This window comes from Carassius gibelio, chromosome B12 (genome assembly GCF_023724105.1).
Source record: "Carassius gibelio isolate Cgi1373 ecotype wild population from Czech Republic chromosome B12, carGib1.2-hapl.c, whole genome shotgun sequence".
Taxonomy (NCBI): domain Eukaryota; kingdom Metazoa; phylum Chordata; class Actinopteri; order Cypriniformes; family Cyprinidae; genus Carassius; species Carassius gibelio.
This window is the reverse complement of record NC_068407.1, coordinates 10,373,381-10,390,046: the sequence shown is the minus strand read 5'-3', so window position 1 is coordinate 10,390,046 and position 16,666 is coordinate 10,373,381. Positions and strand designations below refer to the sequence as shown.

The window sequence follows — 16,666 nt, the reverse complement described above, 5'->3', positions numbered from 1 at the left end:
ACTCTTTTCTTGATTTGTATTATTGTCATGTATGTAAAAGTTTTTGTCTTCTGCCTTTGTAAAGTTCATGTGGAGCACTCACTCATTTTCCATCCAAAGGAAGAAAAAGTTGATTTGAGCCTCATTTTCTTTCTTCCAACTCCCCTCTCTCCATGTCTCGCTTGTATCTCGTTTTCTTTCTCTCTCTCTCTCTCTTTCCAGAGTAGATTGATGAGTTGAATTCACTCTCAAAACTCTGAACAATGTTGTAGTGCAGCCAAACCTAAGCTCAAATTTCTGCTGAGCATGACCAAATCTCTCCTTCTTTCATCATCCACCTTTTTGCCCTTTCTCAATCCATCTTTCGATCTGTAATGTTCTCAATTCTCACTTGTTTTTACATCAGTCTGTTAGACTGCTGGCCCTGTATATATTAGTTTAGTTTTTTTTTTTTTTGTAAAATGTGCACCTAATTCAAAGTCATTATAAAGCCTTTTCAGACATAAAAGCTGCAGGACACTCCCTTGTTTTAAAGGTCTATATTTCCCTACAATTGCCAGCAAACCTTTCTCTTAATGGGCAGAATAAAGATGATTCAGAAATAAATTCTGAATCATCAGTTCTTCTGATGTTCCTTCACGTTTATATCATGCTATAACTTGAAATAAAGAGGAAAAACACATATATGATTTGTATTTTGTGATAAAACTGACAGAATTTGAAGTTGAGCTGTTATATTAAAAGTAAATATATATTGGCATTTGGCACTAAAATGGCATATTAAATAAGAACAGTATTTATTTGTAATATTGTTTTTTTGCAAAATATGAACAGTCTTTATTTTCACAATTGAATGCATGCTTACTGAATAAAATGGTAGTGTAATAATGTTTTAGCATACTTATTTAGCTAAACACTGTTGCCACAGTACTGCAGAATGTACAGTACAGCTTTAATCCCACACAGATTTAGTGAAGTTGTTGAGTTGTGTATGTCTATATCCATAGGCTTTTGCTAATGCAGATTACAGACTTTATCATGCTTGTGTGCTGTATGTCTGTTTTGTGTTTTCATCACGGGTTTGTCAGAAGCGTCCAGCACCTGCAGTCTTTAGAAAATAAGCCATTGAAAATGTCTTTCATAACATGTTATATAAGCATGGATGAGACTAAACAGACGTTTCCTTACACCACCCGTCTGTTATAGCATGCATATGCAACTGCCCTGCATGAAACACACACACATACACACATACACTATAATTCCAGATGTAACGATACAACTTTTCTGAGTTCATGACACAAAGATATCAAAAAGTCGTCTTGTAAGCAAACAAAAGCAGAGGTAGTTTTGACTTACCCAAATGGGGCAGTACTGTATCTGCTATCTTCCAATCAGAGCTGCTGTCTTGTGGTCCAGCCCAAACGGAAGAAACTATTTGTTCATTTCTAATTAGGGGCAGGAAATGTTTGTTCATATTGGATTGGGTGGGCCTCCTTCAGATTTCTTGGCACATTTACACAAACTATTTAAGCATCCTGTTTAAATTCCTCCTCTCTGAATAAAGAACAATGTACACAGAAGTGGGCTTTTGTATACTTATATAAGAGTACTACTTTGTTCATCAGAAGTCAAGGCTTAAAATGATTTTTGTTGGTGAGCGAAAGTGAAGTTTGGCAGTGGGAAATTTCTGGCAGAATTTCATTATGTACGCTGTATTAAATACCAACCACCGCAATTAAGATGTATTTAATATACCTATATCCCGCAATTAAGATGTATTTAATATACCTATATCCTGACTGATTTAGTACACTGTACAACATTTCTCTGCATAATGCTTAATGAGCATAACATTGGCACTAAATAAAAAGGTCCTTTCTTGTCAAAGTAATTACGTTTTTTTTTCAAATTCTAATAAACCTAAAGGGGTCAAATGATGAGTTTTCCTTTCTCTTTGGAGTGTTAAAAGTTGTTTGTGAATAGATAAGATCCCTAAAGTTGCAAAGAATAAAGTCTTAAATCCAAAGAGATATTATTTATAGACTCATCCACGCCCTCCTAAAATGCCTTGTTTAAACACGCCCCCACATGTCTACATCACAATGTGGGAAGATTTGCATAACACCGCACAAATGTTCACACAAAGAAAGAAGGCTTGTTGTTGTGTTGTTGCTGCCGCTGCCATGTTGTGAAGGCTGTGTGTTTTTCAATACTTTGTTTGGCCTTCCAAAAGAGGAAACGACTACAAATTAGTGGTTAAGTAGTATCTACAACGCTGTAAAGGAAAATGTCGAACCAAATATTAAGATGTGTGCAGCACATTTTATGGAGGACTCTTTCCTGATCCTGGGAGAATAGACTACTATTCTTCTGATTCACAGCCTGTAAGTACGTTTGCATATTTTAAGAATTTGCCACTGATGATTCAAACGTGATTTTTGAGTAGTGTAGAGTTGCGCTTTTTGTTTGTTGTTTCTCCGATCACAAATGCAGACATGTTTTTTTGTTTACGCGGCGCAATACGCAACGCGTAAAAAGACTGTGAGTATAAGTCTGGGACGAGTGGGGCGGGGCCAAGAGCCGTGGGAACAGAGTGAGGCCGGTGGAGTGATTTGGAAATGAGCGAGGGGGCCGGAGCCTGCTGCCATCTGCCAAGAATGGGCAGGAGCAGGGAACGAGGGAATCCTGCTGGCTGCCCAAACCCGGAGGAGCCGTCGCCGTCCACTGAGCGATGGAGGAGTGTTGCGCCGTCCACCGAGGGCCGTCCAGTGCCGCCGCCAGGCACCGTGGAGAAGTTCACACAGCTGGTGGGGGGCCAAGCGGCAGCGATGTGGGTATGTGACGAGTGGGGCAGGGCTGAGAGCCGTGGGAACGGAGCAAGGCCGATGGAGTGATTTTGCCGATGAGTGACACCTGCTCCACTCACCGGTCTCGAGTCCCACGGAGGAGATCAGAAGGATACAAAAGAGGAGTGACGATAGTGAAGGACGAGAGAGTACCAGGCCTGGATTTTAGTTTGTGTTTTAGTTTTGTTTGTGCGCTGCAGTTGTCCATAAGGGGGTTGTCATGCTGTTTTGTGTTTATTTTGTTATTAAAAGCTTTATTTGAATGTCGGCTGGTTCCCGCCTCCTCCCCGTGATTGTGAAGTTTTTATATTGTTACAAAGTCATTATAATCAGTAATTATGTCGCCACAGGATGCAACAAATGCCTCAATTGTAATTAGTTTTTATTGGTTTTGTCTTGTCACCTGTGAGACGGTATCACAGTAAGTTAATGGGCGTAATATTTCTGTCACATGCTTGAGGTATTCAGCCAATCACAATGCACTGGATAGCTGGCCAACCCGAGCACACCTCACTTTTCAGAACGATGAGCTTTGTAAAATCAACGCATTTCAGAAATTTGGGGCATAGAGGAGAAACAATAATGTACATTGTGAAAATAGTGTGTTTTTTTGAACCAAATAAACCAAATACAGAAAATAATGTTCTTTTTAGCAACATTTAAGCTTGTGGCATGCTGTGATGTATTCTTTTACATCTAAAAGACTTTTAAAAGGTAAATGATACATTTTAACAAACAAACAAAGAATAATGAATTTTATCCAGATCTTAAAAAAGACACTTTGAGGCAATTTGAACTTAAGCCAATAAGAAACCACCTAGAAACCCTCAACAACCTCAGAACCCACTCTGAACGCATTAGCAACTGCATACCAACATCCTGCCAACCACTCACTACAAACTAGCATCATGCTGTTGACTTTTGCAATGGCAAGTATTACTTCTGTAGTGTGTGGTTGGTGGAAAATCTAAATATATTGACTCCATAGTCATATAAGAGATTAGGAGATCATTTAGCAACTCATTTCTGGAATTGGATGATATATGATTTGTTATAATGTATATCACCTTAAATGAAAATTTGCTCACCCTAAGGTCATCCAAGATTTTGTCGATTTTTTTCTTAATTGAAACAAATGTTGAGAAATTTAGAATTGCAACACTTGCTTACCATTGGATTATTTGCAGTGAATGGGTGCCATCAGAATGAGAGTCCAAACCAAAGCAATCCACTGACTCCAGTCCATCAATTAGTGCCTTGTGAAATGACGAGCTGCGTGTTTATAAAAACTAATTGATCATTAGGTGTTTTAACTGTAAACCATCACCATAATCCATAATAATACTTCTTTCAGTGAAAAATTTCACCCACTCTCACATCAAAATCAATATTGACTGCAGAGAATCCACTGGTGATCAAGTAATGCTAAATCCTGGAGCGTGAGTCCAGTAAATCCTGGAGTTTCAGTAAATAAATTTTTTTGGTGATCTATTCCTTTAAAAAAAGACTTAAGGTAGTTATCTTGAGTGTGTATTCATTTTTTGTTTCTTTATAATCGCTTGACCTTTGCTGTGTGGTTAGCAGCACCTACGTTTTCTTGTGAGTGGGAGCATGTGTGTGACCAAACTGGAACCTTTTGGACCCATGAATCAGCGGTACGTCTGGCGTAAAAAAAAAAAAATCACAATGATCAAACATGGAGGTGGACATGGTTTTTTTTGCTGCTGCAGGAAGTGGAAATTTTGACCGCATGAAGGACATAATAGATTAATTAAAGTATAGGAGAAAATTGAATGCCTAATATATAATAATTCATACAAAAATACTAGAAGTCTATGGCATGTCCCGGTGTAGAGCTTATAGCCAGGTAAATGTTAAACTCTGCAGGATTGCATATAGCTTTACCAGAATTGCTTTTCTCTGAATTGGGGACTGTTTTATCATAAGGCCTCTATAAAAGATCTCCACTTCCTGATCATAAATGATGTGGAAAAAGAGAATGAGGTGTGTTTTATAAGATGTTTATACAGTTTTTAATTGATATGCCCTTTTCCTAAAATATTGAATAGGAGCACAAACATCCCTTTCTTATATCTTTATTAGTTACAAGAAATGTTTCCTATAGTGTCAGAAAGTGTAATCAAGTAAGCATATTTGTTAGCTCTATTGTTTGTGCATTGGCATGTGCAGTGATTGACTGTTATCTGTTGTTACTGGGTGTGGGGTCAGTTCTATTAATATCACCTCTGTCTTTTTGTCTTCTTTTTTTATTATTTCTCTGTCTCTCTAGGATCGGTTATTCTTTGTTATGGAGTATGTGAACGGAGGAGACCTGATGTTTCAGATCCAGCGCTCACGAAAGTTTGATGAAGCTCGTTCCCGTTTCTACGCAGCTGAGGTCACATCTGCGCTTATGTTCCTGCATCAACACGGCGTCATCTACAGGTATACACACCTGCAGTAAAAATCAACAGACAATGCTGTCACAGCCCATTTTACTTGAATAATGTGTCATGTTTATGACTTAAGTCAAAAAGTAGTGCAGAATTTTAGCAATCAGAAATTAGTTGGTTTTTGAAAGTTGGTCATTTCATACCACTTACATTTAAATAAATAACATTTTAATAAATGCATATATTTTAATACATATGTTAAATGCATACAGGTGCATCTCAATGAATTAAAATGTCGTGGAAAAGTTCATTTATTTCAGTAATTCAACTCAAATTGTGAAACTCATGTATTAAATTAAATGCACACAGACTGGTTTCAGTCTTTGATTCTTTTAATTGGGATAATTTTGGCTCACATCTAACAAAAACCCACCATTACACTATCTCAACAAATTAAAATACTTCATACGATCAGTAAAAAAAAACATTTTTAGTGAATTGTTGGCCTTCTGGAAAGAGTTAACTTAGTGTACATGTACTCAATATTTGTATAGGGCTCCTTTTTCTTTTTTTTTCTTTTTCTTGCATCTCTTTCTTCCACACTTTTTCCTTCCACTCAACTTTCTGTTAACATGCTTGTATACAGCACTCTGTGAACAGCCAGCTTCTTTGGCAATGAATGTTTGTGGCTTACCCTCCTTGTGAAGGGTGTCAATGATTGTCTTCTAGACAACTGTCAGATCAGCAGTCTTCCCCATGATTGTGCAGACTCGTAAACCAAACTGAGAGACCATTTTGAAGGCTCAGGAAACCTTTGCACGTGTTTTGAGTTGATTAGCTGATTGGCTTGTCACCATATTCTAATTTGTTGAGATGAATTGGTGAGTTTTTGTTAAATGTGAGTCAAAATAATCACAATTAAAAGAACCAAAAGACTTAAAATTTGTTGAGATGAATTGGTGAGTTTTTGTTAAATGTGAGTCAAAATAATCACAATTAAAAGAACCAAAAGACTTAAACTACTTCAGTCTGTGTGCATTGAATTTATTTAATACATGAGTTTCACAATTTAATTTGAATTTCTGAAACAAATGAACATTATTATTATTATTATTGTAGTTATTACATATAGCTTTCTCTGCATTTTAAACAGAAATAACAAAAAAAAAAAATCACACTTCACCTAAAAAACTTCACACTTCACCTCTGATTATTAATACTTACACATAGCTGTCACCAGCTGCATATTTAGGTAGGATAAGAACACCTATTTTAAAGAAACAAAAAAAGAAAAAATGCATACTTCACCCTGAAAGTCAATTTGCAATCACAGTTGTTTTTATTTTCTTATTGGACATTTATGTTCATGTTGGCATTGTCTACAATATTGACAAAATTAAGAAAGTTTGATTTGATGTTTCATTTTTGGTGACATCATGTAGAAACTCTAAATACAAGCACTAATCATGCCATGAGATTGCAGTGTTACTTCAGCTCCCACAAATGATGCCAATCCTACCCAGGCATCATGCTAACTGGCACTCAAAGACTTTAAATGCTTGTTTTTGTTCCAGCTCTTAGGCAGATGTCAATCCTTTTTGACCCGTGAGAGTTAGCAAAAGATCAGCCATTGTTAGTGTAGCGTTTAGTATCAGCTTACCTCTCAGTGAAGTAAAGTCCTTATTCAGGCCACAGCAGGTTTCCTGCTCCCTAGTCACAGCTGAAGATACAGTGTACACTGTGTGCCAACTGCAGCCCTGTGCTCCTGATACAGTTCAGACAGAGCTTTCATTTTTTTAACAGAAGTCGATAACATTAAACAATTGTGAAGTGTCTCAAAAGGACTAATCCTTTGACACACATGCACACTACATTCATACAGCAGTAAAAAACAGTTAAAGCGATCAGTGTGGTGTGTTCACACTCGCTTCAATTATGAAAGTGAATTGAATGCATTCAGTGTTCTCATATGTACAGAACAATTTGACTCTCACACCTGTTGATTAAAATGGTTGTCAATCCCAAACTTACTGTGTGAACACAGCCAAACACATTCATTCCTTCCCAGGTGCAAATTTGTATCTCGCTATCTTTCCGTCCGTTTATCACACAATCAGATTTACAAGCAAAAAAGATATTCTAAAAGCTGAATACAGAGGCTGCAATGGGTCACATGCCTTGAGAAAAGCACAAAAGCACTATTCCTTATCCAAAGCTTGGGTAGATACTGTAGTACATTCCTGCTGAGACCTGCAAAGAAACAAGAGGTCAAACTTCACACGACCCCCATTTGAGACAACCATCAATATCTTCCCTGTTATCATGTCAAAAGTGCTTGCCATTTCAATGTCTTGATGCTTATATTGATTTGTCCTAGTCCAATAAAGTGTTTTCGAGTTCATTAATGCAAGTGAGCTGCATTGCCCAGCTGTTTCTGCAGGGTTTAAATTTTGTTAATAGTAGTCAGACCGATCTGATTAATGGTTGCAGGAACACCAATGGTAAATTCCGCACTGAATAATATTAACTGTTCATTGCATGATTTAAAGATATGACGATGAAATGTTTCCTTATTTGTGGTTCGTAATTTATTAGGTCTTGTAAATTTATTGATGGTTAAGCATGATAGATCTGGCTTCAGGGAAGAGTTGAGGAATGTTAGTGGAGGATGTATTAGTGGATTACAGCACCTTTCTGAAGAATGAGAAGCCTCTTTAGCCTCCAGCAATACCAAACCCAGTCTCCACCTTTTCCCCTTCTTTCGTGAGGAGTACAAATTAGGGAGGAAATCCTTAAAGATATTCTGTACACTTCTAATATATACAAGTAGGAAATGTAAATTTCTAGTATATCAGATTTCTGGGCGTGACATGTATACGTTTACTCAAAGTGTGTCAAGATTTTTTTATACAAATTATTTTCTGTTCAAAAGTTCCATTCAAAAGTTAGGGGTCAGTACGATTTTTTTATGGCAGTAAAAATTTATAAAAAAATGTCTACAAACGTGTTAAGAAGCATATTTAAATTTTTAAGTTGTTTTCAACATTTATAATAAATTAAATTTTTCATTTCAGCATATTAAAATGATTTCTGAAGAAAATCTACTGCTGAAAATACAGCTATTTTTACATTTACATATAAAAATACATTTAAATATATTATATTTATAATCACTGTTATTAACACAATTATTTTTGTTTAATTATCTCATAGTAAAGACATTGTTAAATTGTAATAAGGACTGAATAGTTCTCAATTTAGATTAGATCAAGGAAAATGGGAAAATGTCATTAATTAAGTGCTTTAAACTAGCCTAGTGACACTAGTTCATTTATGTAAGTGAGGATAGCAAAATGAAGTAAACTGTGATATACCCCCCAAATTTTTCATACAGTGGACTACCAGTCAAATTGTAAAAAAAAATGGGTCCAAAAATTATTCATACACTTCGAACTGACCCTGTTTTTCTTAAGTGTTTTTTCTTTAATGCTAAAGCAACCCTTTTACAACACAGACTGAACTAAATTAAGCATTGCTTAGTAATTGTTTGACCTAAATTGGTATTATCTAATTGTGATCTTAAATCTAACACCTGACACCTATTCAACCTAATTCATTTTTGAGACCGTCTAACAGAAGGGTGGCATTATCAAGATGAATTTGTTCGGAAACACTTTATCTTTGAGTTCTGCTTCTTTTCATATTTTATTACCATTTTCTAAACTATAGCGAATAAACTGTGATAATGTGAGAAATGTTGAAGGTGTCTGAATACATTTCAGTTTGACTGTATATTCATATAGAGTCTATAAACTATTAATTAACTATAAACTGATAGTTAGCAAATCATTTGTAAGTACTTTATTAGTGTATACTTATTATAAAGTGTTAAAGATTTTTTCCCCTTTAAGAAAGAGGGGAGAAAGACGGTGAGAATGAGAAAGCCGGAGCAAAGAAGTGTTAAATTGTATCTCTTTGGTCTAACGTTGTGCAGGTCAATGCTTGTCCTGGTGCAGACTTACTGTCTGATTAGACCTGTAAACCATCTTGTTTCTCAGCTTTAGCTCATGTTAGTCTCTCTCTCTCTCTCTCTCTCTCTCTCTCTCTCTCTCTCTCTCTCTCTCTCTCTCTCTCTCTGTGTGTTCTTGTATGTTTTGCTGAGATTTTTGACTGGGGCTGATCAGTGGCTAAGCCTCATGTTAAAGTGATGAGGGACTCCATGGAAAAATCACTCTGCACACAAAGGGAACACAGGAAGGCATTTCAATAGGGCCTGATTATTTGTGTACAGTACATGCATATATGTGTATGTGCAAGGGACCATGCATTATGGCATGTGTACGTGTGTGTACAGTTGTCAGGTGGAGCTCAGAGGAAGTGTGGAAGACGAATCCAAAAGGGGTCAAAGAGTCTTTACTTCATCCGTGACCTAGAAATATATTAATATCTACATATATAGAGTGATAGTGAAATTTGTTGTGAGTTTTGTCGCTACCAGATCAGTGGTCTGTTGAAAAGCCCTGAACACTGAAGCATTTGTTGTCCCCTGAGCGGTACACAGTCCACTTTAACTCAACCTGTACTGTACAGCGCACAGCTCCTGGCTTTTAGATTGCAGGAAGCTGGGCCGCAGACCACTATTTCTATTGGCTATTGTCAAGTTAAGTGCATATCACTAAAATCCTTCCAACTCCCATGGTTGCTGTCAAAAATAGTACAGTTGCGTAAACCCGGCTGTCCTGCCCTCATGTCGGAACAGTGCATCACAAAAAGATTTGTGCTTGAATGATGCCAGCAAAGAAATGTTGACATTTTTTTGCCAATCAACCATCAAAGGCCAGGCTTGTTTGGATCTCTGTTGCTATCTTTGTCCTATACAGCTTTATCGAACTGTTGACACACAAAGCACCACATTACATTAACATTTATTTATAACATACGTTTATATCTAAACTTTTATAACATTATGTCTTATTGTCACTTTCAATGTATTCCTGCTAAATTAAAATATTAATTTCTTTTAAAAAAAATTAAAGAAATAACTTTTTTCTTTAAAGCTTTTAATAAGCTACTGATATGACTGGAGTCTTCATCTCAAGTCCAATTTCATTCATCAATTCATCTGATTTAAAGAACTGTCGACCAATTTCAAAATAGTTTTTTCAGTCAGAAATTTTAGAAAGGGCTGTCTTTCAACAGCTTTCTACAAATTTAAATGGAAAGGGTATTTTTGATAAGTTCCTATCATGATTTAGGGCCCAGCACATTAGTTTCTAATGACCTCCTTTTGACTGTTGACTCAGGAAAGTGTGCAATTTTACTTTTTTAGTTTTACTTGATTTGACAGCTGCATTTGACACTGTAATACATGAAACACTGATTAAGTGTTTAACCCTTTAACGCCACTGGTGTGATCAGTCTTTGCTGGTCCCTGAAGCGTACGATCACACCGGTGTGATTAGAACTTTCAGTGCATTGTGTCATCAACTGCTAAATTTAAATCCGCTTTCGCGCTTTGGCTGGGGCAGAGCCAGATCGGACGCGTTGAGCACTTGTCATTATCACAAATATTCAGGGTTTTCAACCATGCTTATTTTAGGTTTCAGATATTTAAATACAGATAAGCAAAACCATAAATGTATAGTTTGTAAAATACACACTGATGTCTATGGAAATGGCAAAAATTATCCTTACAAATATAATCTGATTACATGCTTTTATTGATATCATATACCAATTGTGTTGGTAACTATAAAGTTTACTCTGCCCTTCTCTGAGTTTACCGGAGACCTACTTCAATGTGCTTCAGGAGAATCCCAAAGCTCAGATTCAGCACGAAATTACATGGCGGCGGCCATCACCAAGTATAGATCTGTCGAAATAAAAGTGTTTAAACTACCAAATATATTTACTTGCACATATTTCAGAATCAGAATATCAGATATTTCATAATATAGTGAGCATGTTTGTGAATATTTTGAATAAAATAGCAAAAACTAAATAAAAGCGATCCATGTGTCATACAGATCTATTGTAGCTGTGTTGTGTCACATGACAAGAATGATATGTCGCCATGGAAACAATAAGGTGGTGCACTCTAAAATAACGGGTGACTAAAGAAAGTCACGCTGGGGTCTCCGCTAGAATATTTTAAACTCACGTGTGAAAAGGGTTAAGACTGTGGGCTAAAATTCAAGGTAATGTTCTTAACTGATTTCGTTCATATCTTTCAGGGAGAACTTTTACTGTTGAATTAGGAAATTTCTCATCCTCCTCTGCTCTAAAGTGTGGGGTTCCCCAAGGATCAATATTGGGTCAAGTGTTATTTTCTATTTACATGCTTCCTCTGAGCACTTCCTTTATCATCTTTATGCCGAGGATACACAGCTTTATCTGCCTATAAAAATGGGGGACAATTCGGCCTTAAGTCCCTTTTTGCATGTTTTAATGATATTAAGGAATGGATGGCAGCAAATTTTCTTACTTGAATGAATCAAAGACCAACTTGATGGTGTCTGGCCCTCCGAGTGTTTCTGAACCCATAATTAATCACACAAAGAGTCTTGGAGTTATTTTGACGCAGATTTGAAAAATTGAAACCTTTTCTGTCTTTAAATGATATGGAAGTTATTATCCATGCTTTTATCATGTCCAGACTGGACTATTGTATTTCCTTGTACTATGATGTTTATCATGCATCGATTTCACGCCTGCAGCTGGTTCAAAATCCAGCTGCTAAGCTTTTAACTGGGACTAGGAAATTTGTAAGTAAAAAAACAGAATTAGTATCCCTTCATTGGCTTCCGGTTATTTTTAAAGGTTAAAATGGATTGCCACCAAGTTATATAAGTAAACTTCTTCAGCAGCATACATCATCCAAGCCCTTACGATTTACTCAAAGACTTCAGCTAGTTGTCTCGATTAAAATCAAATAGAGACAGGGCCTTTTCTGTTGCAGCTCCTCATTTATGGAATAGTTTACCTCTTCATGTTAGATCTTGTACCACTCTCTGTGTTTTTAAATCTCATTTAGACTTATCTCTTCTCTCTTGCGTATGACTGTAATTAATTTAAACTATTTTCGTGATGTGTTACTGTGTTTTATAATTTTAGACTATGTGTCATGTCTGATTTGTAATGCACTTTGGCCAACGTCTGTAAATAAATAAATACATAAAAAATGTACTGAAAATTAAATGAAAAAAACGTGTATTGAGAAATTAACTTTAGCTTCCTTACAAATGCATGTAGTCTTTAATCAATTGAATAATATCATAAAAATACAACAGCTCATGCTGTGTTATGATAGACAGGTTTTACAAAAGAAATAAGAATCTCAGAAGTGAGTAAACAGATTCACACCTGATGAGCCACACCCCGGCTTCTGTATCCCTAAATATTACACATACACATGTAAACACATACATAGGGACATCAAGAGGTCACTGTAGGCACGTGTACCCATTGGCTGATATGCTCTGGCACCCAGCATTCTCTCCTCTAACCTTTCCTGCTCCACCTACCTCATTTAAGATGATATCTGTTTGATAGAGCATGATGGAAGCATATTGGCAGAACACTTCCCTTCAGCCTCAGTCACTCACCTAAAGAAGCCATGCTGCATCTGAAGAAAGTGTCGGTACATCAGCGAACCTTTGATAACAATGGCTCTACACATTCTTACACGAGCCAGAGCAGATTCTATTCTCAGGTGAATAGTACACTGATATAAGACTCTTCCATGGCTCATTAACTGCATTTCGAGGAAGGCACAGATCACAGATCGTCTGAGGAGACGTCTTCAAATGAATTGCAGCGTCCCCTATTAGTGCAATCCACCCAGATGCTCTCATTAAAATGACAGGGTGTAAAAATACAGAGAAACATGCACTAGATTTGGGTCAGTAAGAATTTTTTATGTTTTTGAAGGATGTGTGTTATACATACCAAGGCTGCACTTATTTGTCCAAACATACAGTAAAAATGGTAATATTGTAAAATATTACAATGAAAAAGGTTTCAATTGTCATATATTTGACTCTGGAGCATAAGTCATAAGTAACACGGGTATGTTTGTAGCAATAGCCAACAATACATTGTTTAGGTCAAAATTGTAAATTTTTCTTTCATGCCAAAAATCACATATTAAGTAGTAATAAATTAAAAAAATATGGTGTAATTCTTTAGGCATATCTCAATTTTCAGTATTCATTGTTCAGTTTCACTGTCGAGTGAACATTCTAATACACTGATTTAGTATTTAAGAAAAATATTCTTATAATTATCAGTGTTGGAATTTTTGTGGCAACGGTGATACAGTTTTTTTTCAGGATTCTGTTATAAAAGAAAGAACAGCATTTGAAAGCATTTTTTTATGTAACAATGCAAGTTTTTACTGTCATTTTTGTCCAGTTCAAGGCATTCTCGCTGGATTAAGTATGCATTTTTCTTCAAAGAAAGAAAGAAAAAATTACTTAAGTCTTTATGTATAATGCATTACAAAGAGTTATTAAAGAGTATAATGCATTACAGTTATTCATCATGTAAGTTGTAATACTTTGTGTTTGGGCTGGGTCTTTTTCTATTTTGTATGTTCTTGTCTTTATTTTGCTCTGACACATTGAGAAAACAGGATTTATCAGGCATGACAATCAGATTAGCTCCTCTGAACATTCCTGCCTTCGTTCAGGTTCCAGCCAGTTTGTCCAGGAGCATGTTACACACAATGTGCACATGCAAAGGAATATACAAGGGTTCTGCACATACCTATTTGTTATGAGATATGCAAATCACTTGACATATATTAATCATTAGTGTTTGTTCCTGCAAATCTGTAATGAAAGAATGAACTGTCAGACAGTTCACATGAAACCATGCAGAAATCACTTGACTGACATGGTCGGCATGCATCAAATGAACACGGCAAACTGTCATGTGACCCCCCACTAATTATTTAAAGTTTCTTCATGTTCGAAAAATCTTTTACCACTGAATGCCCTCGGCAAGATACCACTGACTGTGTCCTGGCTGACATGCATGAGGGTCTCATCCTTTAACCTTTAAAATGGCATTACAAAATCTCCACCCTCTGTATGTGTACCGTATGGGTTTTTTTTTTTTTCTGTGGCAAACATCCCCCTGTAGACAACAAACTATCTGCACTGGGACAAGTCTCTGCAATCACTGCACTTTAGATATTATCGTAATGTGCTCCTCCTGAGGTGTTCCTACTTCGGTAAAACTCAGCAAAGTTATTAATGCATCTCCATGTCCTCTGGCAAGTGCTAATGGGGTCGTAGATTTATTTTATAACATTTAATTCAGCGAAGATGCATTAGATTGATTAAAAAGTGACAAAGTTACTTGTAAAGTCTTACAAAAGAAAAACAATGCTTTTTTGAAGAAGAAAAAAGCAGCACAGCATTTTTTTTTTTTTTTTTTTTAGCATTGATAATAATAAGAAATGTTTCTTGAGCATCAAATCGACATATTAGAATGATTACTGAAGACTGGGATAACGTTCACTGAAAATTTAGCTTTGCCATCTTGAGAATATATTACATTTTATAATATATTCAAATAGGAAACTATAATTGTAAACTGTAATAATATTTTACAATTTACTGTAATGCTATTTTTCAGTTTTGCTCATAAACACGGTCTTTTGCAATCTTCTGAAATGAGAATGAGATCTTTTTGCATTTGGTAATTGGTAATTGCATTTGGTAATTGGTTTAAAAAATGTATTATTGCTTGGCAAAATATAATTTTTTTGTTGTTGTTTTTATTTTATGGTAAAACATGACAAATAGTTTTAAACTGGAGAGCACATTAAAACATTTTTGTAACTTGAATAAATAAATGGTAACTGTAAATTAAATTATATAAATATATATTGTAGGCGTACTAAAGTAACTCATATTTAAACTGAAATTTAAATGAACAAAAAATAAGCTTTGCATGTTTTTTTAACAAAAATGACAAAAATATAAAATTACCTTACATGTGTGTGTAAATATATGAATTATTCTATTTGCATATATATTTACGTTTTGCAGTTTTAGTTTAAACGTAGTTGTAGAAATTGACCACGTACATTATTTTTTCTGCCTGCATTTGGGGATTGAGAAATATTGAGCTGTCCAGTAAATGACTGACTGTTTCATGAGGGCTCAGAATGTTGATGTTCGTGTTGTGAAGTGAAGGGTTTTAACAGCTCACCTGAGGCTGCTGTCGTTTTTACCTAAACAAATGTTCAGCCCTGAGCACTTCAGACACCTAGACTTGCATGCAGCCATCTCAGGAATGGAACAGAGAGCAGCTTGAGTTATAAATGAGCCAGAGTGCCATGTGTTATTGTTGTGAAGGTTCGCAGAATGGCCCAGGCCCTGAAGGTCCTGTAGATCAGTTGTCAGCTTACTGTCTGACAGGCATGCCGACCCCTTAATAAAACCATTTTAAACAGCCTGGACAGTTTCTTAGAAGACTTTAAACAAGTGACAAAAAAATGTCAAATATGGTGTAATTGTTTTTGTGTTTTGTTTTTTCCTGTCACTGCAGAGATCTGAAGCTGGATAACATTCTGTTGGATGCTGAAGGCCACTGTAAACTGGCCGATTTTGGCATGTGCAAAGAGGGCATTCTGAATGGGATCACGACCACCACCTTCTGCGGGACCCCCGACTACATTGCACCTGAAGTACGTCTAGTAAATCATAATGAACATAACCTACAGCTGATGTTTGACATAATTTTGAACCCCATTTTTGCGTCTGACTCGCTCAGATCCTGCAGGAGTTGGAGTACGGCCCGTCGGTGGATTGGTGGGCTCTGGGCGTTCTCATGTATGAAATGATGGCCGGTCAGCCTCCGTTTGAAGCTGACAATGAGGACGATCTTTTTGAGTCCATCCTCCACGATGACGTGCTTTATCCCGTGTGGCTCAGTAAAGAAGCCGTCAGCATTCTGAAAGCTGTAAGCGGTCCGTTTTCGGTTGTTTGTGTATGTGGTTTGTGGTTGGCCCGTTTATCATTTATTTTTCCAATTGTGTTCGGAAATCTTTTTTCTTCCTACAGTGATACACTGAGCTTCACTGTATGGTCATACACCTGGCTGCACTTTCCTTCTGCCCTCTCCAACCTTCCTCTGTTCATTTTCCTCCCTTTTGTTCCTCATTCATCCCCCGTTCGGGTATATTTACCTCTGACTTACAAATACACTAATTGTGTGGCATATTATATACACAGACATTTCCATTTTTCTAATATTTGTGCACTTAAAATATCCTGAATTGCCTGAAATGTTGTTGTAAGCAGTTGTATCAGATTTTCAAAATTATATATTTTTTTTTTAGTATGTTAATTTAGTTTATTACGACTACGGTACATTATAATTCTAAAATCTATACTTTTCTTTTTAATGTAATGTTAATATTGTTATATATTT

At 36.2% G+C, this 16,666-nt stretch overlaps 1 protein-coding gene across 1 annotated transcript in view; it reads left to right on the top strand.

Annotated features, from left to right (window-relative positions):
• The window catches only part of LOC127969319 (protein kinase C epsilon type), a 55,804-nt gene that overhangs the window by 34,799 nt on the left and 4,339 nt on the right, over positions 1-16,666 (top strand). The window contains exons 11-13 of the mRNA XM_052571181.1: positions 5,119-5,273; positions 15,782-15,920; positions 16,007-16,195. Coding sequence (XP_052427141.1) covers positions 5,119-5,273; positions 15,782-15,920; positions 16,007-16,195 — 483 coding nt within the window. The remainder of the gene's footprint in view (positions 1-5,118; positions 5,274-15,781; positions 15,921-16,006; positions 16,196-16,666) is intronic.